General features: G+C 35.2%; 2 protein-coding genes across 10 annotated transcripts; one reads left to right on the top strand and one right to left on the bottom strand.

Annotated features, from left to right (window-relative positions):
* Nucleotides 1-1,665: 1,665 nt before the first annotated feature.
* On the top strand, nucleotides 1,666-9,225 carry LOC116142476 (aminopeptidase M1). The gene is made up of 19 exons (XM_031427903.1): nucleotides 1,666-1,975; nucleotides 2,293-2,438; nucleotides 3,046-3,148; nucleotides 3,272-3,458; nucleotides 3,541-3,634; nucleotides 3,826-3,979; nucleotides 4,111-4,215; nucleotides 4,299-4,415; nucleotides 4,515-4,628; nucleotides 5,135-5,317; nucleotides 5,477-5,774; nucleotides 5,861-5,982; nucleotides 6,082-6,179; nucleotides 6,986-7,163; nucleotides 7,240-7,354; nucleotides 7,442-7,509; nucleotides 7,601-7,675; nucleotides 8,481-8,558; nucleotides 8,777-9,225. The coding sequence occupies exons 1-19, from the start codon at nucleotides 1,760-1,762 to the stop codon at nucleotides 8,960-8,962; spliced, it is 2,637 nt and encodes an 878-aa protein (XP_031283763.1). The 5' UTR covers nucleotides 1,666-1,759; the 3' UTR covers nucleotides 8,963-9,225.
* A 71-nt stretch (nucleotides 9,226-9,296) lies between these two features.
* Nucleotides 9,297-14,062, bottom strand: LOC116142463 (protein phosphatase 2C 53-like). 9 transcript variants are annotated; one of them, XM_031427887.1, is made up of 6 exons: nucleotides 13,912-14,062; nucleotides 13,766-13,833; nucleotides 12,141-13,393; nucleotides 11,707-12,024; nucleotides 11,519-11,624; nucleotides 9,664-9,998 (listed from the first exon to the last, which is right to left on the bottom strand). In XM_031427887.1, exons 3-6 carry the CDS (start codon nucleotides 13,035-13,037, stop codon nucleotides 9,664-9,666), a joined length of 1,656 nt encoding a protein of 551 aa, XP_031283747.1. In that variant the 5' UTR covers nucleotides 13,038-13,393; nucleotides 13,766-13,833; nucleotides 13,912-14,062. The 9 variants fall into 9 exon arrangements, with proteins under 9 accessions (XP_031283755.1, XP_031283747.1, XP_031283748.1 ...); XM_031427888.1 differs by having other exon boundaries at nucleotides 12,141-13,390; XM_031427889.1 differs by having other exon boundaries at nucleotides 13,766-13,817; nucleotides 13,912-14,060.
* Between the last annotated feature and the right edge of the window lie 13,374 nt (nucleotides 14,063-27,436).

The raw sequence follows: 27,436 nt of genomic DNA, 5'->3' as shown, positions 1-27,436 counted from the left end.
CAATCATATATAATCTCATAAAATAAAAATATATAAGCAAAAATAAATAAATAATTACATAAAAATATTGATTTGTTAGAATTACATATTGGGCATTATTATTACTTATCCCTCCAACATAAAAACGAGTAGAGAAGCATATATAATTTTTTTTTTTTTTCCCTATTCTTATAGTATTTTTATTTTCATAATGTACATTAATCGGAGAGAAATTGTACAAGATAACACTATTTTGAGTAAGGAATTGAAAACTATCACTTTTTGAAAACCTTTGTAACAAATAGCACAATCCAATATCACACAAATTTGAAGGACAAAAATGCCCTCATATATAAATAAGCCCTAGGCATTAACTCATCTCCTTCAAACTCGTCCTAACCATTCCCTCCATTGAAGATTTTGAAAAGGCAGCCTATAAACCAATTTCGCTATGCGATTTGGTCTCGAATTTTAGTCAAATTGACTTGTATTTTAAGAGTTTGTTGTATTGTTTTAGATTTAGGGTTTTGATGGAGTTATTGGTTTAAGATGTGAGATTAGGTTGATTGTTGTTTGATGATGCGAATTTGGGTGGTTTTAATGGCTGTCGACGGTGGAAAATGATATAGGGGACTGCGTTTTTTGGCCAACAATTGGAATCGGCCGAATTCTGCCATTTGGGCAGCCCAAGGTTGAAGACGATGAAAAATGACTGAAACCGACTGATAGAGGGGTATCGAACACTTGTCATACCTATAAGGGTATCTGTAATTTTATAGAGGATAATTTTATACCGTCCGAACGGGGTGTCAGCCAGGTAATTACAAATGCCCCCCTATCAGTCGGTTTCTACCGGTATTGGTAATTTTTCGTCGTCTTCAACATTGGGCTACCCAAACGGGCGAATTTGACTGATAGGTAGTCTTAGGTTTCGTAAAAAATATTAAAATCCTTCAAATTTCAATATCCCTTTCTAAAAATTACCCTAAACAACCAATATTAACCACCCATCTACATAAATATTCTTCAATTTAGTAGGGGTTGTAGTTATTGAGAATGTGTTAGATGAGTTTTAAAGGTTGAAGAATGAATTTTGATTTAATTTGAAGAAAGAGTCAAAAGGGGCATGTCCAAGGAATTGTGCTATATTGTGAGAGACTTTCCCTAATTTTCAACTCAGATCTCAAAATAGTGTTGTTTAATATAATTTCTCTTAATCGGATAATGTTATTATGACATAAATGTTTGATAAATTAAACTTGTACAATTCAGTAAGTGGGGTCCATATGGTCCACCTTATAATTACATTTTTACGGGGTTATTAGCTATTTCTTTTTCTCTCATGAATACATGATAAGATATTTAATGAGAAGTTAATATAAATTATTTTATATCTTAAGTATTGTACCTTACGCTAATAACTTTTTTTTATTTAAAAAAAAAAATCAAATAATTTTTCGAGTGTTGTTATACTTAAAAGTATAGATATAAAACCTTTTCTAAAATACGGCAATCTTGCATATTTAGATGTAATATCCTTTGATATTTTTTAATTTAAAATTATTAATCATCTTAAAATAGATATATTTATATAAACAAATTAATTTTTGATGTATATCCAAACACTAACCGAGGGAGAAGGATATGTGTATAAGAGCGCTGTCGTTTTAAAGCAGTAATAGTCCACAGAGCGATCTATATATAAACCCGATCACATTCATTCCAGTAGCTCTCCCGTTTCAAACACTTTTACTAGATTTCAAAACTCGAAATCCAAAGCATGGATCAATTCAAGGGACAACCTCGTCTTCCGAAATTCGCAGTTCCCAAACGATATGATATTCATCTGATACCGGACCTTAATACTTGCCAGTTCACCGGCTCTGTCTCCATCGACCTCGACATCGTCGAAACAACTCGCTTCATCGTCCTCAATGCTGCCGAACTCTCCATCGACAACCGATCCGTTTCCTTAGCAGCCAAATCCTCTTCCAAGGTTTTCCCTTCTTAACCACTTTTCGGTTTACTTACTTACTTATCTGAATCTGAAATCTTTTCGTACAAGTAAGCCGATAATGACTAATGAATGAATTATTTTATTAAGAAGCCAGTATTTCATACTTCGAGCTGAGATATAAAGAAAAGGAAAATTTTGAAAAGAGGATATTTAAATTTTATCTGGGGTTTTTCAGCTATCAAACTCAACTTTTAATATGAGATACTGAAATTTTTTGTTTTAATGTGATTTTTTTACTTTCGACAAACGAATATTTAGTTGTTGATATTTTAATGAGTGAATGGATTTTTAAACAGGTGTTCGAGCCCACGAAAGTTGAGTTGGTGGAAGATGACGAGATTTTGGTGTTGGAGTTTTCCGAGAACCTTCCAGTTGGGATGGGTGTTTTGGCTATTGGATTTGAGGGAGTGTTAAATGACAAAATGAAAGGATTCTATAGAAGGTGACTGATTCAAACTTTCGTCTTTGGTTGTTTACAAATTACATAATATGCATTGAGAAAAGTAAATGGATATTGAATATTAAAATCAATAAATTGATTCACTTTTGTATTGCAATGTGAATTGGGTTTTGTTCAATTGCTAGAAAATGTAGAACAAGGAGTTAAAGTAAATTTTAATCTGGAAGTTTAAGTTATTGAAGATATTTTGAACGGAATTGGGAGGGAAAATTCTTTAAAAGATGATCAAATAGATTTTTTAGAGATAAGAGACTGAAAGTACAGGAAACTAAAAATGAGCTCATCCAATTGATTTATTGCTCTTATACTTTTATGGAGAATAATGTCTATTTAATTATTGAGATGTGAGAAAACTAAAGTAATAAGAAACCTCAAAATCTTAGTTTATTCAGGAGTGGCATGGAGTGAGGACTGCTTACAAACCCTGAGTTATGCAACTATAAAGCTTAGTTGTAGTGAGAAATTTTCATATTTTAGGAGAACAATTATCATATAATAATTCTTTTTCTTACTTCTTGCCCTAGTTATATTGCAACAAGGTTAAATTACTATTAGTCCTGATATTTAAGTTGTGATGTCTCCTCTTCAGTACTTATGAGCATAATGGTCAGAAGAAAAATATGGCAGTTACACAGTTTGAGCCAGCTGATGCTAGGCGATGCTTTCCTTGTTGGGATGAACCTGCTTGCAAGGTATCGCTAGCTAAGACTTTAAAAAGTTTTCATTTTATCAGTTATAATCTACTGGCATCAATCTCATGGTTTGACTCCCTTTTTCAAGAATATTTTCGTATTTACTGGCACTTGGTATTGTAGGCTACGTTTAAGATCACATTGGATGTGCCATCCGAACTAGTGGCTCTTTCCAACATGCCTGTCATTGAGGAGAAAGTGGATGGGCATCAAAAAACAGTTTCATATCAAGAATCACCAATAATGTCTACTTATTTGGTGGCAGTTGTTATTGGTTTGTTTGATTATGTGGAAGATCACACATCTGATGGTATGGTTATACTATATGTTCTGTTGACTTTTACGGTTTACAATTTTCATTATTGTGTAAACTTGCACACCTCTTTACCTAGGTATTAAAGTGCGAGTGTACTGTCAAGTTGGGAAGGCTGATCAAGGAAAATTTGCTTTGTATGTTGCTGTGAAGACACTTGAACTCTACAAAGAGTATGTCTTACCATCACTTCATCATATCATATAATGGCTTTTAGTCTCAGCCTTCATTTTTCAGGCTGACAAATACGAACTGATATTCACCATTGATTATGATTACTGGTTAAACCATTATTTTCCCTTTCGGGTATGTAGAACATGTTATCTGCTATTTGGTATCCAATTAATAATGCTAATATTTACAGATACTTTGCGGTGCCATACTCTCTTCCTAAATTGGATATGATTGCAATTCCTGATTTTGCTGCTGGTGCCATGGAGAATTATGGGTTAGTCACTTATCGTGAAACAGCTTTGCTCTATGATGATAAACATTCCGCAGCTGCTAACAAGCAAAGGGTAATGTTCATCTCCTCAATGTTGGTCTCATAGTCTGGTTCTACTTTGATTATTATAATGATGGAGCTATTGTTTAAATCATAGTCCACAATATATTTAGTAATTAATTATTTTAATTGGCTGCTGTTTAGGTTGCAACTGTAGTAGCTCATGAATTGGCTCATCAATGGTTTGGCAATCTTGTAACAATGGAATGGTGGACACACTTATGGCTTAATGAGGGTTTTGCAACATGGGTACATCGTTTGTTTCATACAGATACTTGTTGCGCTATTTACAGCATGAACTATTTAATAAAGTTTATATAATTTATGTTCAGGTGAGCTATCTAGCAACTGATAGCTTGTTTCCGGAATGGAAAATATGGACTCAGTTTCTTGATGAATCTACTGAGGGTCTTAGGCTGGATGGACTTGCTGAGTCCCACCCAATCGAGGTATTTGATCATGGACTACAATTCATTTTGTGTGCTTTTAGGAAATTAGTATGGTTGTTCTTCTAGTATATTACATCCTAAGCATATTGCTCTTTCCAGGTAGATATAAATCATGCTCGTGAAATTGATGAAATATTTGATGCAATAAGTTATAGAAAAGGTGCATCTGTCATCAGGATGCTACAAAGTTATCTTGGTGCTGAAGTCTTTCAGGTTTGTCATTCTCTTTGTGGCTTTTTCAAGTTTCTTGTATAAGTAACCCGATCTTCCTAATCATCAAAGAAACCTTGTTAGTTTGCAAAATTTGCATAACCTTGTACTATTTTACAAGTACCACAAAAATAGTCATCATTCTTTTGACCTGTAAATGGAAATTTACTTTAGATACTGATATTAATGTGGTTAGCTTGTTTTATGAGAAAGGTTTAACCAACATCATCATTGGTGTTGTCACAAACTTGGCCTCATAAAGAAATGCTTCCTACCTCAAATTTTACTGGCAAACACAATTAGCGGAGGTACAGTAGTTGTTGATATCCCCCAAATGAGGACTATGGAAAGAAATTGAAAAGTGCAATTTATATTGCTCAATTTATGTTCTGGCTGTTATATGCTTATCATCCTTTTCTTCTGACATTTATAAACTTTATTCTGTCATTGGATTTTTCTCACGGGAAGTTAGCTTGATTTAATTTGATATGCCTTATTTCTGCAATCAGCGGTCGCTTGCTTCATATATAAAAAGATATGCCTGCTCTAACGCAAAGACCGAAGACTTATGGGCTGCACTTGAGGAGGGATCTGGTGAACCTGTGAACAAGCTCATGAATTCATGGACAAAGCAGAAAGGATATCCAGTCGTCGCTGTAAAAGTCAAAGAACAGAAATTGGAATTTGAACAGGTTTTTTCATGTTTGATTTCTTAACCAACCCACAATTTAAAGTATGAACTAATATTCTTATTTCAAATGAATCATCAGCTCTACCACTGTGTGTGAGTTCCTTTGACATTGCACTTAGAAAATTACAGTGCTCTAATATGTAGATTTAATAATTGGCAGTCACAATTCCTGTCAAGTGGTTCTCCTGGAGAGGGACAGTGGATTGTCCCAATAACATTATGCTGCGGTTCTTATGATGTGCACAAGAATTTCTTATTGCAAAATAAGTCCGAAACTCTCGACATCAAGGAATTCCTTGGTTGTTCAATTTCAAAAGAAGGCGATAATGCAGCATGCACTTGGATAAAACTGAATGTTAATCAGTCTGGTTTCTACAGGGTGAAATATGATGAGGACCTTGCAGCTAAACTTAGAAGTGCGATAGAGAAGAAAAACTTATCTGAAACGGACAGATTTGGTACTTTCTTCACTCTTTCTTGCCCCAAATTTGTTTCTTTGATGGTGAAAGAGAGAATTTAACAACATTTTATAATTCATTAACAGGCATTTTGGATGATTCATTTGCTCTTTGTATGGCTCGTCAACTGTCTTTGACCTCTTTGCTTAATTTGATGGGTTCTTATCGGGAGGAAACTGAGTATACCGTGGTGTCTAACTTGATTAGTGTAATGTTCACCTCCATATTATGTGTAAATTTTATTCATATATTGTGTAAAGTTTGTTTATATATGTGTTTAGTCCTAATTATGTGTTTGGTTTTACAGATAAGCTATAAAGTTCTGAGGATTGTAGCTGATGCAAGACCTGAATTACTGGACTACGTTAATCAATTTTTTATCTGCCTTTTCCAGTATTCTGCTGAGTATGTATTTCATATATAAATTATTGAAGTTTTCTTTTTACAATCTTATATTAGAATTTTTGTAGAAAGTGGAGTTCCCTATTTATTACTGCTTTTTAAACATTAATTTACAGCTTGTAGTTGGCAGTGGTATAATTGGTGGTGAAACCAACAAGCAGTTAAAATAAAAGTGACTTTGAGATGCTCCAATCAATTAGTCATATTGCCTATTGCAATATACTGGATTTATGTCAAGACAATTTCATCGCCTAGATGAGAGATCATTATATCTAGGCATTAGAATCTGTACTTAATTGATAAAAAGCCAACAAAGGGGCTATTATATCAGACTAAGAGGTTTATAGTGAAAAAATATGTATTGGTAAAAGATTTAGAATTTTCTTGATACTGGGAGTTGTCTATCAAAGCATCGTGTGATAGAAGATGCTAAAGACATATTTTCATGGATGGAGATGAAAAATACTCTCAAGAGCGAAGAAAATACATTTTCTGCATCTCACATATCTTCTTTTGCTTGGGATATTTATTGAGTTCTTACCATGTTGTGCATGAATTTACAACTTTAACCCCAAAATATAGAATTATGATATATCTTGCATAAGTTAGTCAACTGTTAAGTGAGTAAGGTTGCATGTTGCCTTATGTTAATTACCAAACTTTAATCTTAAGATAGTTTGTCACATTTTGTGCTTGTTTTTCTTTGCCGGTAGAGTATCATCAAGATGCTATTGCAAATAGAAACCTTTTTGTGGTCCGCTTTAATGCACATTTGTTTTTATTTTTTAACTTCTATAAGTTTGTTACAGGAGGCTTGGTTGGGATCCTAAACAAGGTGAAAGTCATTTAGATGCTATGTTGAGAGGAGAAATTTTGGGTGCTCTTGCTTTGTTTGGACATGATGAAACCCTAAATGAAGCAAGCAAACGATTCCATGCTTTCTTAGAAGACAGAAATACGCCACTACTGCCTCCTGACTTACGAAAGGTTGTTGGCTGTAAAGTTCATTTTAATACTATTATCCTTCAATTACAACCTATATTCATTGGACAATTGTTTGCAGGCAGTATATGTAGCAGTAATGCAGAAAGTTAGCTCCTCAGACAGATCAGGTTATGAATCTCTTCTGAGAGTGTATAGAGAGACTGATCTAAGTCAGGAGAAAACACGCATTCTAGGTACTGGAAAGTCTTTTTTTAAAATGATTCAAGATATTTTCAAATTGTTGAGTTGGTGGTAATTACATATTTTCTTACACTTTTCAGGTTCATTAGCATCTTGCACAGATGTAAATATAATTCTTGAAGTTCTCAACTTTATTTTGTCTTCTGAGGTATCTTTCTTGTTATGTACTTTCTTATTGATGAGGTTAAAAGTCAATATTAAGCTATTCAATTACTCATTTAATTTCCAATTTAATATAGGTTCGCAGCCAAGATGCGGTTTTTGGACTTGCTGTCAGTAGAGAAGGACGTGAAACAGCTTGGAAGTGGCTGAAGGTATTACTCATCCACATATCCAGTTCTTCTAAATTGTGGAAAAATAAGTTTAATAGCCATGTAAATGCTTTGTATTTCGGTATTATATTGATTAGAAATGTGATTTTGCATTTTAGGCATCATTGTGCATTGCATATTATTTTTGGATGATAAGGTAGAAAACTGAAGTGAGAGATACAAGAATTCTTAAATCAAACAAAAAGAGGGAAAAGGGGATAAATAGGTTAGAAGAAGAATAATGAGACAAAAGAAACAGGTGTCTGTAGTATTTTCCTGATAAATAGGACTGTAAAGTTTTGGAGAAGATAACTGTCACTGAAGAGCAGCAAGTGAATCTCAATGTTTTTGTGCTTTGAGATGAACAGACTGCCATGGATCCCACTACCCTCAATTTTTTTTCAGATATCTCTAGCTTTGAAATTAAAATTATTTAGAATTAAGAGAATATATTTTGATTTCAGATGAGAATTATTATAGCTTAAATTTTGAAGTTTTGGTTAAACTGTCAAAGCTTGAGAGTAGTAAAAAGTCAAGGTGGATCCTGGCTGTGGCCCATCCGATGGAAGAAATATCTTCAAGGGATAGATTTATGAGACAAGAAACTCACCAAAGAGGATGACTCACTTTCATACAGGAATTAATAATCCTGCTTTATTACATGCGCATGCTGTGATTTTCTATAAACTTTGAACAAAGGAGAAAATGCTTTTTGATCTGCCCATATCAGGTTGCTATGCTATTACTGCAATCTCTTTAAACAATGATTTATATACACTTCATTCTTCTTTTTTTATTTGGAATACAGGATAACTGGGACCACATCTCAAAAACCTGGGGTTCTGGATTTCTCATAACGCGCTTTGTCAGTGCAATTGTCTCACCGGTTTGTCTCTCCCCACTCTTTCTATTCTCAATTTCTTATTGAATCTGTTATTAGCTACAAAATCTGTTTTCAGTTTTTCAATGTTAATATAGTTCATAGTTTATGGATGTGGATTCAATTCTTATTTGCTGTTTGTTTACTTTTGTATTGACTCTAACCTTGGAAGCTTCCTTTTTCACTTTTTGTTATTTTGATTTTTGTGTTCTCTCTTTGTTCAGTTTGCTTCATTTGAGAAGGCTGTGGAAATAGAGGAGTTCTTCGCCACCCGATCAAAGCCCTCAATTGCTAGAACCTTGAAGCAGAGCCTTGAAAGGGTTCACATCAATGCAAAATGGGTTCAGAATGTTCAGAATGAAGAACATCTTGCCGAGGCAGTCAAGGAGTTGGCTTTCAGGAAATACTAGATCCTGATTGATTGGTGCCGCGTAAATTATCGTGAATAAAGCACTCCCCAGTGAATTAGAGCATTAATGAGAATATGGCCACTTAAAAATTATATGAACATCAAAATCCCAATAGTTTCAGCAGTTATTTCTGTGTGTTGCCCTCTGCATTTCATTCAGATTCTGTACTTTCCCCTCTTTTTGGTTTGCCATTGTGTGTATGTGGGATAAAATTTACTTTTGTGAAGGTTTATAATTTTATATTAGATGTGTTTGTTTTTGCACTTTGCATTCCAATCGGAAATATTCAATCAATAAAATACAATAGATGAAATAACCAACAAAGGCTAAAAACTTAAAAGCTGTCTAAAAAAATTTGCCAATATTTTTTTATAACCGTGCCGTTGAAATAACATAAAGCAATTACCTCACAGAGCAATTTATCTCGGAGGCAGAACAAATACAATTCGACCACGATGTGAAAAAGCATTAAACGTCCCGGTCTCCTATACCTACAACAAACAACTAAAATTTACACAGCCAAGAGTACTTAATCCCTTGAACAATGAAAGAGGTCTAGAATCATTCATGTTCTATTGTACATACAGTTCTGCTAATCTCATGAAGCCATAAGCCCAGGTGAAAAACAGATGGGCAAAATACTATATTCCATAATATGAGTATATATATCGTTCAACAGCTAAAAAGGCGATGACAAACCGTCACGTTTTGCTCTTGAACTTCCTTTGAGCTTTCAGATCCACCACGATTACAGTGATGTTATCTTTGCTTCCCTTTTGGAGAGCACGGTTTGAGAGGTACTCTGCTGCTGCTTGGGCAGCAGGATCAGCTCCATTCCCGCGTTCTGATGAAAGTGTAACACCATTCTTTCTGTGCCAAAGTAGTATTCGCTTCCTCGCCAGATCGCATGCCTCTTCATTTGTCATGACATCCCATAAGCCATCGCTCGCTAGAATCAGGCATTCGTCTTCTTTTGCTCTAGGAATGAACATTACTTCTGGTTCAGGAATGATCCAAGGCTTCAAATATCTATCACCTGCAACCACAAGCAAGTTTTCTCGAATTTGAGCTATAAACGACTTAATTTAACAATCACAATGGGAGTTTGAGTTGCATACAAGGATTTCATGTGCCCATAATCAGATAGTGTGAATGCAACAGAAGCTTGACAAAAGAAATCAATAGTTTTTATCATGCATTATGAGATGAATGTATGATATTTGGAGGCATGGAGGTCCAATATATATATATATATATATATATATAGAGAGAGAGAGAGAGAGAGAGAGAGATTAACACAAAACATAAACAATCCCATCAGCGGGGGAATGAAGCAACAACAGTTTGAACTTCACTGATGTACAAATAGAATAGTTAGCAAGATCAAACAAAGAAATTGAAACACTAAACAAGCAACTCAGAACTTTGAGCAAAAAGTAAACTGTTAAATTGGAATTCTTAAACTCCTACTGGCTTGAATCTACAGAATGAATCTCCATAAAATAGCACAAGAATAAAACCCACATTAGGGTAACTCATTGAAATCTAAACTTGAAACTCAGGAATGGACTTTTTCGGGTACTAATAAAATCTAGTGGCTGATAGTTACACACATTTAACAATGTCCAGACATATGGAAAGCACTTAGCAACCAAGATCAATGAAATTAAAGTAAATATTCACACATTTCTTCATTAACTATTTCTTCTACATGCTGTGTAATAGCAGGCACTACATGACAGCGCAAGATCAGAACTTCTTTGGTGATGTCCATATTACCATCTTGGAGTCATTAAAATCAAGTAAACCATTGACAGATGTATCAAGAATCGGTAGAACCATGAACAGTCCAAATATCCTTAATCAGTGGCTTCATGGGTCATGGATTGCGAGACCAATGTCTCATCATGAGCCCAAGGAGATAATTCCAAAGATCATGAGTATACCTCATGTCTTCCAGTCATAGCTAACGTATACAGGTTTGGGGAACCAGATTTGAAATATCTGGAGGCAGCAATAATTATTTCCCAGCATCATAACTTCTGGACATTTCTTTTCATCAATGATTGTATCCATTTGAAATAATTCTTTCCACTTAGAAAAAATTTTCAGGCTGTTCTAATACTTTGCCCCATAGTAACACTTCAATTTACCACTTAACTATTTGAGCAAAAGTAAGACATAAGACAATAACTTGGCCAAATAAAATATCCGATTATCCAACCCATCTCACACAAAAATTTTCATTTGACTTCCATATACAACATAGAATTGCAACGTTTACTGTAAGACTTCACCAGTGATCCACAATGCCAAGAGGAAAGAAATTCAGTAAGCTTCAACCTAATGGTCATTTAAGCCCACACAATCATCTCCCTAATGTGAAAATAGCTAAACTAATTACCCAGTGATTAATCAAACACATAACAATTCTTAGTTGTTGAAAAAGAGAAAACACTGATGAGGGTGTTACTTCGGAAAACTGCCTCATTAAATAGCTATACCATGTTGAACCATGAAATGAGAAAGAGACAACCATTATGAAGGAATACATACCAATAGACCTTGACATAGCAAGAACGCCAAATACACGATGCCCATTCCACTGTATAACCTTACCTCCGGCTGCTTCAATCCTTGCATATTCATCTTCTCGATTTGGCTACAATATAAACAAATCAAATAAACAATCAATTTTGCCATATTCCTTGAAAATACACAAGATGACAATTGATGAGTCTTACTTTATGATCCACAGACAAAGCCATGGGCTCTTTCCCACGATATAGAACTGCTCTTGAATCTCCACAGTTTGCCACAATAATATGGGATGCACTAATAATGGCAACAACAGCAGTAGAACCAACAGTTTCTGGGGCAACAGGTTCTTGGCCTGCTTTTCCTCCAACTTCAGCATCAACCTTAATAAAACAATTGGTGAATGTCTTTTTCCATTGCTCTTGGCAACTATCCTTCACACTTCCATCACTCAGACACTTCCTAACAAGCTCTATCTCCTCAGCTAAAGCAGAATGGATACGATCACGACAATAGTTTGCAACCTGAACAAGCAAACCCCATAACAGATATTTCCTTGCAAAAAGACATCATATGCACAGTTGAATTGAAGGTAAAAATACTATGCAAGGAACATCTACAGAAGGAAGAAAAAAAATACCTGTAAGCCTCCATGGCCATCGTAGACACCAAAGAAATGAGCAGTCTGTTGACGAAAACGCTTGCTCATGCCATCGAGTACCTGGTCGCCAATTAGCATTTGAATAGGAATTTTCAAAAAATCAGGCACTGTTGCAACAGCATCTTCCATCTCAGGTCTCCTTCCACACACAGATGTAAATCCCCAAAGCGGTACATAAGCCACCTCAAATACACTGCGTCCGATATTTCCACTCACTCCTTTTTCGAAAGCCATTTGAAGAAGAATTGAAGATGACTTTTGGTTGGGCCCATCTCCAATCTCTTCCTTAAGGGTAACAGGCACAGCAAGAGCATCACTTACTATCTCAGTCGCAACAGACTCCCCTAAATCATTGGCCTTAGCAATAATGTCTACACTGCAAATGCTCTTCTCAATGTCAATTGAACTCAATGTTCCTACCTCAGATGTAGACTCAAAACCCAAATAGTCCTCTCCACATAAACTACTAGTCTCACTTGCCACTGAAAGTGAACAGCTATCCAGAATCTGATCCCCCTCCAATGATAAGGAATCATCTTCCTCACATTCCTGGTTTATCACTTCATCACTACCAATCCCATTGTTTTTATTTTCAGATATCATATCCAACAAAGGTACTCTTCCCACTTTCTCATCTTCTGTCACCGCCCCTGCTATATTACTATTTTCATTTCCCAAATCACTACAATTAAAATTCTCACGCCCACATACAACAGACTGGGCAGAAACCTTAGCTACAGAATTAGATAACAAGTCCGCTGTGTCGTCCATCAGCTGAAGACTTTTGATATCCAAACGGATAGCTATTGTTGGGTTATCACAAACTGAATTACTTGCTCTAAATGGCACTGCAACTGCCGTAGACATCTCCTTCATCAAAATCTCTATCCACGCAGTGCAAAAAGTTGCCCTCCAACCCCTCTAATATCTCACAAGCTGTCATTATTCAACTAAAGTTTCACCTTCTTCTCTTATCAAGAACAATTTTGTGATATGAAAGGTGGGTTTTAATAGACCATTTTCCATGCCTTAAATTCAATATACCCAAAAAGTAGAAGCAAATTCAGCTGACTTATGGTTGAGCTAAAAAAATGTAGTGAAAGCGAAATAGGTAGTCAGATCTGGTCAACAATAATGCATCCAACCTTCCATTTGTGGAAACCATAACCCTAAATAGATATGCTATCAATGTCTTCTTCTCTGGACTCTTCTCTATCTAACTCCATCAACTACTGTCACAAAGGCAAACAACCAGAAAAAAGCTTCAAATCACAAAAAATAAAACTAATGAAAATTTATAAACAATCACAGTGAAGCAAAAACTAAATCAAATTTGAAACCAATCCATTAGCTCTCAACACAAGAAGGAAAGAGAAAAAAACAAAAACAAAAAGTGGGTCATGAGAAAGAAACCAAGAATCACAGGAAAACCCTAATAAAGATATTACTCTTTTTCACATAGTTAAAGAGTTCCCTGGATCTGAGGCAAACCAGCTTAGCCTCTTGAAATTTGCTATCTTTCTCTCTCACAAAATAATAATTATTGTCAACTACACAACTACAAGAACAAAAAGTAAAACTATGAAGGAAAAAAGAGAGACTACCTAATTTGTCAACTGTAGATTAGAGTCTCTTTTACTTGTATCTTGCAAAAGACTGTTAACATCTAAGACTAAGAAAAGCCATGTGTAAAGGGATTAAAAAATATATAAAAATCAAGAAACAAGATACTGATATGGGGTTTGCTTACCATTAAAAAATAACACGTATATTATTCATTCTTTAATATTTATACATCTGGGACTTGGTGTTGAGTCGAAGGAGAAGGAGAGTGAAGAAAGAAAATATAAAGAAAAGACTTTGAAAAATAGAAAAAGACAAGAGACAGACACTTGTCAAATCTATAAGCGCATATTGAATTTGAAGCATCTAAAACCAAACCCATCCCTTCCTTTCTTTGTAGTCCATTCTCTCCTCCTCTCATAAAAGATATTTTCTTTCCTACTAAATTCATGAAAGATATGTTGTTGTAAATGAAAATGATTTGACAATATTAAACTTACCAATTACCATTCATGTAAATGAAAAGGCACAAAAACTTTGAAAAAGGTTAAATAAGTGGACATCCACTCAACAAGGATATGATTTTTAGATTCTCTCAATTCATGTTATGCCACTTCAAACTAGACAAACCCAAATAAAAAACATCATCTTTCATCTATTAATGAACCAACAAAAAAACAAATAGTAAGCATTAAAATACTATTTTAATATCACTAATTTATTTTTATTACATATTCAATGGCAATGGATGAAAGTGCAGAAAAGGAAGCAAATGAAGATGATGATTAGTAACCACCATTGGGTGGTTCAGCGGTCAATTAAAACTTTTAGATGTATTCTTCAAGAGGTTCTGAATTCGATCAACTTGAGTTATTAATACTTAATAGGGGTGGTCACTGAGAGGATTTACCATGTTGTCAACTTCAAAGCTCCGATGGATTAGTTGAAGTACGCAGAAGTTGGTTCGGACACCCCGATCACCTTAAAAAAAAAAAGAAGAAGAAGATGATGATTAGTAATAAAGATAAGGTTGTTTATAATTAATGAGGGATTTTTGGAGTTTGGCTTTTGAGTGACAGCGAAATTGAATAGTGAAATCACTATGGCAGCTTCAATTAAATTGAGTGGAGGAAAGTATAATTTTATTTATTGAAAAAAGAGGGAGAAAAGTTTGTCACATGTTAATACAGAGAAAGGGTTTGAAGGTTAGTTGATGTCAACCCTACTTCACTTCACGGGATGTCCTTTAAACAAACCTTGCATTGTACTTAGTAATTTGCACCTCATATTTGTAACAACAAATCAAAAATAGATGGCTAAAACTTGAATCTCAAACCTATATTCAAATAGAAATGAGTGATGTTTTCACCAAAACTTCTACTAAATTTCTATTTTAGATAATATTTATTGAAGATTGAGAGATCTTCAAATAGATTTTGTGGGATTTCTTATGACAAATTAGCAATTGGTTTGAACCTTATATCCATCTTGGACTTCTTATCTTCCTTTGAACTGTCAAATTACAGCTTATAATTGGGTCTGATCCCATTTTATTAAGCCCAAATATTCAAATAAAATCCAGCTTCTACACTTATTATTAACATGATTAAACTTTCCTAAGTTCCGACATTCCAAACCATTGACTTATTAATTCTAATGACCAAATTTCTATTTCAAGACAAACCCTAATATTGTTGCTTAAATATGACCCAATTGGTATCTTTTTCTTATGTTGGAATGTTGGGTTTGGAAGGTGGTGGGGGCAACTGTTGTTCAGCCTCCAAAAGTGCTTTGTCCTCAAGCTCAACCCACCTCACAACCAAGGCAACTGAGAGAGACACAGCCAATGATATCGGAGCAACAAACGAAACTTAAGTATAGAAAACCATAAACAATATCGGAAAAGCCTTTTGAAGACATTCTACAACTTATAAAAAAAAAAAAAAAAATCTGTGAGGTCAAACCCAAAATGTTTGATCAAATTTCAATTTCCACTATAGAATAGAATTGAGGGTTTTGGTTGAAGTATAAATTGGGGTGGGTGTACTTATATTTAATGTAAACAATTAATAAGGAACCCGGGTATAAGATATACTCGAGCTTCGACCTGGAAAATCAAGCCTAAGGTATACCTGGGCTGGGCTGATTTTGGTCTTTGATAGGCCCAGCTTTGGCCCGGATATATTATATGAGATTTTTAAAAAGAGTGATTTGAGCCCCATCAATACTCTTTCCAAGCCCCATATTAAATCAAATTAATCAAATATAACTAAACACACACTTTATTCCAATATTAGGCTTATCTTCTTCCTTAACTATCTTGTAATTCTAAGTAACATCATATCCAAATAAAATTTGATATAATTATAAAAAAAATAATTAAAAAACACCTACTTCAAACCGAGCAAATTCAATTGAAACTTTTAAGTTTTTTGTTTGTTAGAATCTACCAAATATAGAGAACAGTCAAATTACTTCAATCTCATATCTTTCTTTTTTAACTCAACAATATAAACAACGAGTTCCTTTACATCGGTTAATTAATTAAGATTCTACAATTTTTTTTTTTTTTTTTTTTACATCGGTTAATTAATTAAGATTCTACAGTTTTTTTTTTTTTTATCCATCATGATTTTTTATTCTCCTGTTAGACAAAGTTCCGTTAATGATAGGATTCAATATTTGTTGATGCAAGAAATTGCAACAATGAGAAGTACGTGATTGACAACACTATAATCACATCTAATGCTTGCATAATCTTGACAGATTAGCGATGGGATAATGTAATTGTATATGAACAACAATTAAACATACAGCACAAAGAACAAAAGAAGGTTTTTAAAGTTATTCGACTACTTATAATGCAAAACATACGTCTACTGCTACATATTGAGCGTATTTGCAAATTGAGTTACAAAGAGTTATATCAAATTCTCTCTTGAGATGTCTCTTTCTCAACCTATCTGTTCTTCTATATGTGTCTTTGTTGTCCCTCAAAACGCATTAGGGTGTTTTTCATATAGCACCAGTTACAAGTTTGAATTGGAAATATACACTGGAAAACAACTTGACCTTCGGCTTTGACTCTAGAGTACATATTACATGATATCTCCTTACCAAAGTTGAAATTATCCTTTCCTGATTGAGAATTGAGTTACAAAGAGTTATCTCAACTTTCATAAATACTCTTTGTTCCAATTTTTTTTTTTTTTTTTCTCTTAGAAGAGTAAACATTCAATCGCCTTCACTCACGCTATATGCCCCCACTATCACTATTCCTAAAATACAATTTAGATATTCAAATTAAAATTTCAAAATCATTAAAACTAAAAAGAAAAAAAATACAAATAATTAACCTATTAACATAATATAGTTAAACATGTCAAACAATTATTGGAATCAAAAGTGGAGTGAATGACCATTTTTCCCACCCAAGGTTTAGCATAATTACGTTTTCCCACCCAAATTTTTGAGAAAAACAATTTCACACCCATTATAAAGATCCATCTGTTAACTTTAACGGAAGAAAGATAGGATGATAAATTCACTAAAAGTTGTAAAATCAATGATTTTAAAATCTCTCTTGTTCCCTGCAGTGAAGCTTCCCAAGGATTCAAACTCCACGTTTTTTTTTTTTTTTTTTTTTAAATTCTTCTATCTTTCTGGCTTTTTTACTCCTTACTAGAAGTGAGCATTTGGGACTAGACCCAAAAAGCCCACCCAAAAACCTGGGCCTAGGACCGGTCCTCACAAGGATTGATAATGCAAACTCCTTCGATTTGCGAAGAAACCCACCGATCAAGAACGTAAAGATCTAGGAACAATCAGAAGTCGAAGAACCGCGACCTGAAACGAATATATCTTCAAAACCTTGGTATAGATAATCTAAAACACCACAATCTTGATTTAGATTGACAAGTTCCGTGGAAGAACGCCATAAGAATTGGTGATTCTTGATGAGTTTTAGAGATCAAGATGCAATCTTGAAAAAAAAAAACGAAATATTTAATTATTTCTCTGAAAAATGTGCGGCCAAAACAACCTACAACTATATATAACTAACTAATTAGCCCAAAATAAGGCTAACAGCCCATTAATAGGTCTCAACCCTAATAACTAACCCAAACCCAACTAATAAAAATAATAAAAGACTTGGGTTTTAGTAAATAAATAGCTCAAGCCCATTACACCAAAATAAGTCTTAAAATAACTTAAAATAGCCCACATAAAATAAAAATTATCAAGCCTCATGAACAAAGGCTTGGATGCCAACTTGGACCCAATTAGGGCTAGCAAGAATCGGTTTTTAATTCCTCAAACTTAGACTTGGGCTTCAATCTTGTTAACAATCTTTTTGGATCCCTTTAAGGCATACTCAGCTTCATGCATTGCTTCCTTGGCTTCAAATTCTTCAATTACGCTTGACAAGACACGTTGCATCTTTTTAACTCGACTCTTTGTAATCGGGCCCACCGGAATATGAAGAGGATCTTGTGTTAGCTTTACAACAACAAGCTGCTCAGTCATGTCCTTATCATACCCTCTCTCTTGAAATGGATTTGTCCTCAAATCTGCATCATCAAAAAGAGTTAGGTCAAAAACATTAAAGATAGCACGTACGTTATACTCACCTAGAAGATCCACTTTATATGCATTATCTCTAATTCACTCGAGCACTTGGAATGGACCATCGCCTCTAGGGTGCAACTTAGATTTCAACTAAGATGGAAATCTCTCTTTTGCAAATGTACCCAATCTCCTGGTTGGAATACCACTTTCTTTCGCCCCTTGCTAGCTTGTCTTGCGTACTGTTCGGTTCACTTCTTGATATTTTTCTTTACTTTTTCTTGAAGTTGTTGAACAAACTTCGCTTTTCTCTTGCCATCTAAACTGGAACGCTCATCAATAAGTAAAGGTAACAAATCCAAAGGGGTTAAAGGGTTAAAACCATAAACAATTTTAAATGGTGAATAACCTATAGCGGAATGCACAACCCTATTATATGCAAATTCTACATGTGGCAAAAAGTCCTCCCAAGATTTCAAATTCTTTTCTAAAATAGCACGCAACAATGTAGATAATGTTCTATTTAGTACCTCAATCTGTCCATCCATTTGCGGGTGACAAGTAGTTGAAAATAAAAGTTTAGTACCTAACTTACCCCACAACACCTTCCATAAATAACTTAAAAACTTTGCATCTCGATCTGACACGATACTCCTCGGAACTCCGTCTAAGTGCACTATTTCCTTGAAAAATAAATTGGCGATGTTAGTTGCATCATCAGTTTTATGACATGGAATGAAATGTGCCATTTTCGAAAACCTATCTATAACTATAAAACTGAATCCTTACCTCTTTTCGTCCTAGGTAATCCTAATACGAAATCCATGGAAATATCTACCCATGACTCACTAGGAATCGGTAAGGGACTATACAAGCCATGGGGTGAGACTCTAGACTTGGCCTTTTTACACGGGACACACCTGTCACAAATATGCTCAACACCCCTTTTCATATACGGCCAAAAGAAATGCTCATGCAAGACATCTAAAGTCTTTTTAATGCCAAAATGTCCCATAAGACCACCCCTATGGGCCTCACGAACTAACAACTCCCTCGAAGAACTATTAGGCACACAAAATCTATTTTCTCTAAATAAGAACCCATCATGCCTATTGAACTTATCAACAGTAGTTTTCTCACAAGCAGCATAAATAGTAGCAAAATCATTATCTATAGCATATAAATCCCTAATGTGCTCAAACCTTTATAATTTCGCTACCAAGGTTGAGATTAAAGCATACATGCGAGACAATGCATCAACAACTACATTTTCCTTACCTTGCTTCTAGTTGATGACATATGGAAATGTCTCTATGAATTCGACCCATTTAGCATGTCTACCATTTAACTTACTTTGCCCTTTTAAATGTTTCAAGGACTCGTGATCAGTATGGATGATGAACTCTTTGGGCCACAAGTAATGTTGCCAAGTTTCCAATGCCCTCACCAATGCGTAAAGTTTCTTATCATACGTAGGGTAATTCAAGGCTGCTCCATTCAATTTTTCACTTAAATACGCTATGGGTCTCCTTTCCTGCATAAGAACAGCTCTAAGGCCTATACCTGATGCATCGCACTCAATTTCAAAAGCTTTAGTAATATCAGGTAAAGCAAGTAAAGGCGCAGAACTCAACTTATCCTTAATCATTCTAAATGCACGCTTTTGTTCTTCACCCTACTAAAATCCTACGGACTTCTTAATGGCTTACATCAATGGTGCAGCTAGTGTACTAAAATCTCTCACAAATCGCCTATAAAAACTAGCTAAACCATGAAAACTCCTAACCTCGGTGATGGAGGTCGATGTTGGCCACTCCTGAATAGCTTTACCTTTTCCTCATCCACCTCAACACCTCTAGATGACATGACAAACCCTAGGAATACAACCTGGTATGTGCAAAAGGAACACTTCTTGAGATTAGCATAAAGCTTTTCTCGTCTCAAAACGCTCAACACATCACCAAGTGTCCTAGATGCTCATCTCGACTCTTATTGTATACTAAGATATCATCAAAGTAGACAACTACAAATTTTCTAATGAATGCTCACAAGACATGATTATGAGTCTCATAAACATACTAGGTGCGTTAGTCAACCCAAAAGGCATAACTAACCATTCATATAAACCATGTTTTGTTTTAAAAGCAGTTTTCCACTCATCTCCTTCTTTCATGCGAATTTGATGACATCCACTCTTAAGATCAATTTTAGAGAACAAACAAGATCCATGCATCTCATCCAACATATCATCTAACCTAGGAATTGGATAGCGATACTTTACAGTGATTTTATTGACAGTTTGACAATCAATGCACATCTTCCATGTCCCGTCCTTTTTGGGCACAAGTATGATTGGAACTGCACACGGACTCATGCTCTCTCTCGTACATATCCCTTATTCATTAAGTCTTCAACTTGCCTTCGAAGCTCCTTCATCTCCTCGGGATTGCTTCTATAGGCTAGTCGATCAGGGATCGATGCGCCAGGAATGAAGTCGATTTGATACTCGATTCCTCGAATGGGTGGTAATCCATTTGGTATCTTCTCTGGGAATACGTCATCAAATTCCTGCAAAAGAGAAACAACCACACTAGGCAAAGAAAGTTAGCGTCAGAATATAATAAAAACAACTCCTTGTAAACAAACATCAATAAGTGTTGTTCAGTCATAAGGGCAGCCCTCACATCGCTTTCTCTTGCGTAGAAACTCATCTTTTTCTTCTCTCTTTTTGCAATCTCACTTTTGCACTCTTGGACACTCAACCCTCTCTCTTTTCCTGATCTCTCTCTCTCTCGGTCTCAACTCTCTTTTTCTCTCTATTATTTTCGCTCATCAATTTTTTTTTCACTCTCATTTTTGGCCTTACTCTTTTTCTCACTTTCACTCAATTTCTTTCTCAATTGATCATCGCACACTTTTTTTGGGGTTAAAGGTACAAGCGTAGTTTGGGTGTTTTTCATGACAAACGAATATATATTCTTAAATCCATCGTGAATTACACGCTTGTCGTACTACCGCGGCCTTTCTAATAGTATGTGCCCGACATGCATCGGAGCCACATCACACATAACTTCATCCTTGTACTTCCCTATAGAGAATGACACTAACACCTGTTTGGTAACTCTAATCTCACCACAATCATTTAACAACTGTAGCTTATATGACCTAGGGTGTTTGTGTATGAGTAAGCTAAGCTTCTCAAAAAGTTTCGTGCTAGCAACATTAGTACAGTTACCACCATCTATAATTAAGGTACACACTTTATTCTTCACATGGCAACGAGTATGGAAAACATTCTCTCGTTGTTCCTCATTCTCCTGACTAATTTGCACGCTCAAAGCTCTCCTAGACACTAGTATCTGTCACTCGACAGGAAACTCTAACTCTACATCACTAGCATCCTCTAATGGTGGCATAGAATCATCATCCGACTCCTCCATCTCATACTCTCCATCCTCCCTCAATACCATGACTCTTTTATTTGGACACTAAGAAGCTATGTGACCTCTACCCAAACATTTAAAGCACTTTATCTCGCTGTTTCTCTTGGGTGGTTCAAGTTTACTAAACTTTGAATCATGGTTGGACTCGTCTTTCTTAGGCTTGGGACTCTCGGTTTTGGGCTTGCAGAAGGTCCCCTCATCTCGCTTAGACCCACTCAACCTAAAAGTATAACTATAAGATCTTAAGTCTTGTTGACCCTTACGTTGCAACTATCGCTCAACTTTCATGGCCATATAGACCATGTCCTCTAACTCAACATAGTGTTGTAACTCTACCACATTCGCTATCCTCAATTTAACCCATTCAAGAACCTAGCCATAGTAACTTCTTTATCCTCCTCTATATTCACCATAATCATAGCCATCTCCATCTCTTTATGATAATCATTTACGCTCTTATTCCCTTGCCTAAGCCCTTATACTTCTGGAATAAATCTCTATAGTAATGGCTCAGAATGAATCGCTGCCTCATCACACTCTTCATATCTTCCCATGAATTAATAGGTCTACCCATGTTTCTACTCCTATTCCTAACTAATTGGTCCCACCATACGTTGGCATAATCGGTAAACTCCAAGGCCGTTAATTTCACTTTCTTCTCTTCCGAGTAACTATGGATATCAAAGACTTGTTCTACCTTTCTCTCCCACTCCAAATAAGCCTCTAGATCATTCCTACCTTGAAAGGGTGGAATCTTCATCTTAATACTACCCAAGTTTCTATCTTTCCAAACCGAGTTCCTACCTCCTCTAAAGTATTTCCCACCGTTCTTTCTAACCTGCCCATCCACACTTATTATGGTCATCTCATCGTCATTGCGCTCATTCTCACTATCAGTTACTATCCTATCACGAGCTCACATGGATGGTGCTTTCTTCTTATTTTTCTTTCCCCCTTCTTCCTTTCTTTCTATCCTACCCTTAAAACTACTCATAACATTCATCATACGTTCTAATTGTTACTGCATAGCTTTCATTGTGAAAGCTTCAAATTTCTCCGATTCTTTCTCAATGTCCTTTTCAAGATTTTTCATAAAGGTGTACCTGTAGAAAATGTTAGAAAATTTCTCACAAACACTCCTTCATGTGTTTACACTCAATTATTCTAGCCACTCACACTCGCATGTAAACCGCTCTTTTGAATCTCACAATCTGATTTTTTTTTTTTTTTTAACAACGAAAGGCAAGAATTATCAAATTTTTAGATGTGAGGCCCAAAATCACCTACCAAGAATGCAAAGGACATATCCGAATCAATTACAAAGACAATGGAACACCCAGAATTCAAAGGAGTGTTCACGACAATAATAATAAAAAAAAAAAAATCAACACCAAGAATATGAAACGAACAAAACTTCAATCAAGATCGAATCTTTGGAGGAACAATCGTAAAAGATTTTATTGTAACAAATCAAAACAAGTTCAAGATTTGGCCGCAATTTTTTTTTTTTTTTTTTTAACTTGGCCAACTTTTGTTAAATCAAATCTAATTTGTATTGAATTTAATTTGCAATCAAGAAAAGATGCTAGCAAGATTCAATCAATTGCAAATCAAGACCCAAACGAAATAACATGGATTCAACACAAGATCAGATTACGAAACACGGGATTAACTTCAAAGAACCCTAATGATTTGAACTAAACTAAATCGAAACCCTAATGACTTGATCAAGATAGCCCCCAAGATGCTAAATAACCAAGAAATCACACCAATTTCAATAGTATGATGATCAGTTTATTTAAGATATTCAACAAGACTCAACCAAAACAAATTGAATACGACGAAACAAGAATAAAGACTCGAAAAGAAACAAAAGAAAATAAAAAAATAACAAGGAATCTAATTTGAACGTGGCTCTGATACCAACTGATGTGAACTCTTTTGATTTGTGAAGAAACCCGCTGATCAAGAACGTAAAGATCGAGGAACAATCAAAATTCGAAGAACCGCGACCCAAAACGAATCTATCATCAGAAACTTGGTATAGGTAATCTGAAACGCCACAATCATGATTTCGATTGATAAGTTTCGTGGAAGAATGCCACAAGAATTGGTGATTCTTGATGAGTTCTAGAGATCAAGCTGCAATCTTGAAAAAAAAAAAAAAAACAAAATATTTAATTATTCCTCCGAAAAGTGTGTAGCCAAAATAGCCTACAACTATCTATAACTAACTAATTAGCCCAAAATAAGGCTAACACCCCATTAATAGGTCTTAACCCTAATAACTAACCCAAACCCAACTAATAAAAATAACAAAAGACTTGGGCTTTAGTAAATAAATAGCTCCAGCCTATTACACCAAAATAAGTCTTAAAATAACTTAAAATAGCCCACATAAAATAACAATTATTAAGCCCCATGAACAAAGGCTTGGACGCCAACTTGGACCCAATTAGGGCTAGCAAGAATGGTCTTTAATTCCTCAAACTTGGACTTGGGCTTTAATCTTGTTAACAATCTTTTTGGATCCCTCTAAGGTATACTCGACTTCATGCATTGCTTCCTTGGCTTCAAGTTGTTCAATTACGCTTGACAAGGCACGTTGCATCTTTTTAGCTTGACTCCTTATAATCGGGCCCACTAGAATGTGAAGAGGATCTTGTGTCGGCTTTACGAAAATAGGCTACTCGGTCATGTCCTCATCAATTGGTCCTAGGGGGTTCGATCCCAAAACCTGGCCCAAACTGTGGAGGAGGTCCCTAGCCCAAGCCCATACCTTTTTTTTTTCTTAAAATGTCCCTTGGCAAATTACCAAAAACCTTCTATTATGCATTTGGAGGATCATCCCTAAATCAGTTTTACCTTCCATCCACCGAAGAAATAAAAGGGTTCGATCCATTTTCACCTTTTCAAGAGGCACCAACTCCAATTCCACAACCACAAACGGTCGGGACTGGGTCCAGCCAAACACAAGCGAGCTGCAACTCCACAGCCCTACTGTCACAGAGGGTCGTGTCCAAGGTATGGAAATTTTTCACCAAATCAAAATAGCCAAAGCTAAATAGGTTGGGAGAAAAGACGCACGGGAACATAATTTTTGTTCAACAGTTATCGACATTGAGAACAAGACTTCGACGGTGCGGTAACACTTGGAAAAGAAGCACCCCCAACAAATGCAGCAGTCCCACCAGCCCAGTTCAGGTTCAAGTACTGCACCAAGTAGACAAATTCAAACTCAACTTAATTTCAATCCACAATCCTCAACTCTTTCAACATGAAATTACAATGTACTCACAGCACGAGAGGAAATAGCAAAATTCAGATGTGCTACGGACTCTCCTATTTCTTTATCTGAAAATCTTTATTTTGTTCAAATGATTAAAACTGCTTTTTGTCTAGCATTTACCCCTTTTAGTAGAGCTACAACTAGAAGTGACATAAAAAACCTTTATGATAAAATAAAAAATCAACTTAAAAAAGAATTTCAAAATTTTAGGAATATATCTATTACACTTAGTTCAGATATATGGGCTTTTAGATCAAAAATAGATTTTTTGAGTGTCACAATACATTATCTAGATCATGGTTGGCATTTACAACAAAAATTAATAGGTTTTGAAGCATTATATGAAAAACATAGTGTTGAAACTATTTATTTTACAATTATTGAAGTTTTGCAAGAATATTTATTATCTGAGAGAGTTGTGGCGCTAAAGCTTTGATAATACAACTGCTAACACCTCGACAATTTTTTTATTTGAAAAGAGATTGAATCCGCATGGTGAAGGCAAATTTTTTTCACTAGAGTTGTGCTTGCCACATCATCAATTTGATGGTTAAAGCAAGTTTAAAAACTATACATTTGAGGATTGAAAGAGTGTGTGCGACTATTGGATTGATCGTCGGTAGCAATTCAAGATGGACTAAATTCCGCAAATATTGTATCCAAGAGAATCCGCCGATTCAACCAAAGAAGTTATGTACGGACATGCCTGTCCGTTGGAACTCCATGTACCTGATGAAAGTTATACCAACCGCAAGACAAATTATAGAGTTCGTCAACCCGAAGAACTATCTGTAGGACGTCGTCAACGAATCCGATTAGAAGGTTTGCAAACTATTTTTTTCGTTTCTTAAAGTTTTTTACAATTTCACTGATTTATTAAGTGGTATTTATTATCCTATTACTAATGTAGCGTTTGATGTTTTACTTCGAATTTTTACAACTTTTGCTACATATAGATATAATGAAATTTGCACGACATTGTCGTTGAAATGGAAAAAAATACCAGAAATATTGGTTAGATATTTCCTTCTTATATGGATTAGGTCTTATTATAGATCTTAGATTTAAATCAAGCGTATTTAATTATACGGTTGCTAAGATAGATCATAATTTACAATATGACTATAGTTCGTATTTGATAGAATTTAACAGAAAATTGGAAAACATTTTTTCTTTGTATCAAACTAGGCACACTGGACTGTCCATCGCTAGCAAAGACGAGTAGCAGGACCCTAATGAAGACCAAGGATGGCAAGGAATGAGCATCTGGAGGCTTGTGGAACACGACAAAAGTGGTGGTGGTGGAAGTAGCAGCTTGTACAGACAACTTGGACCAAATGAGCTGCATTGGTATCTACAAATGGACATGTCCTACATAACCACGAATGAGAAGCGTGAGATGAATGTGCTTCAATGGTGGAACCACAGTGCAAGTCAATTCCCTATAGTAGCCCAAATGGCACGTGACATTTTATCTGTATTAGTTTCGACAATTGCATCCGACTTAGCATTCTCAATTAGTGGCCGCATTGTTGAAGAGAGAAGATGTTTTTTAACCAATGAGATGATTGAAGTCATAAAATGTTTACGGGATTGGACTCATGCGAACAGAAGAGATCAGCTGCACCCTGAAGATCCTGAACTACTCAACCTTTTCGAAACACTGATTTGGAGGATGTAAATATTATTGACGATGAAAATTAATAATTTAATAAAATCAAATTTATTTAATTGTTTATTTGTAAAGTGTGATTGTGTGAATATTATATTTATGTTAAAACTTAAAATTAAATTATTATTATCTCCTTAAAGATTAAATTAAAAACACCCTAAATTTATAACCAATTAAGAATTAAGTCATTGTTCATTAACATTTAATTATTCATTTATATTTAATTATTAATTAATTAATTAAAAATTTTACAAATTACTCCTAAAAATTACATTAAACCACCTATATAATTTCGATTAAGTATACATATATATAAAAAAAAATACAGGGGTAAATGAAATTATTTAGGGCCATGGGACCGGTTTGGTCCTAAATATTTTTTATGGGCCTAGGACCGGTCCTAAGCCCATGAAAGACTGATCCCAAATGGGACCCGTCCCTGCCCACCTTTACTCCTTACATCTTCATCTCAGCTTACTTTTCAATTAACAATGCTTTAAACTTGTCTTTTTTTACAAAATTTTAAAAAATAAATCAAAAGATGAAAAAGGTATTGACTGATTGAGGAGAAGGGTTATGGCATGGAAAAGTTGACGGCATGGAGGAGATGGTCGACTATATGGAGGAGAGAGGTGGTGGAGAGAGAAGTTGTTGGGTTGAGGTTTGCTCGCGTCAAAACCATATTTGGCATGGCTTGCGTTGGTGAAGCCGCACAACTTATCCTAGATTACTGTTGATTTTC

Source organism: Pistacia vera, unplaced genomic scaffold (assembly GCF_008641045.1).
Source record: "Pistacia vera cultivar Batoury unplaced genomic scaffold, PisVer_v2 Contig41, whole genome shotgun sequence".
NCBI lineage: Eukaryota > Viridiplantae > Streptophyta > Magnoliopsida > Sapindales > Anacardiaceae > Pistacia > Pistacia vera.
Note: the sequence above shows the minus strand (reverse complement) of the source record. Positions and strands in the feature narration are given on the sequence as shown.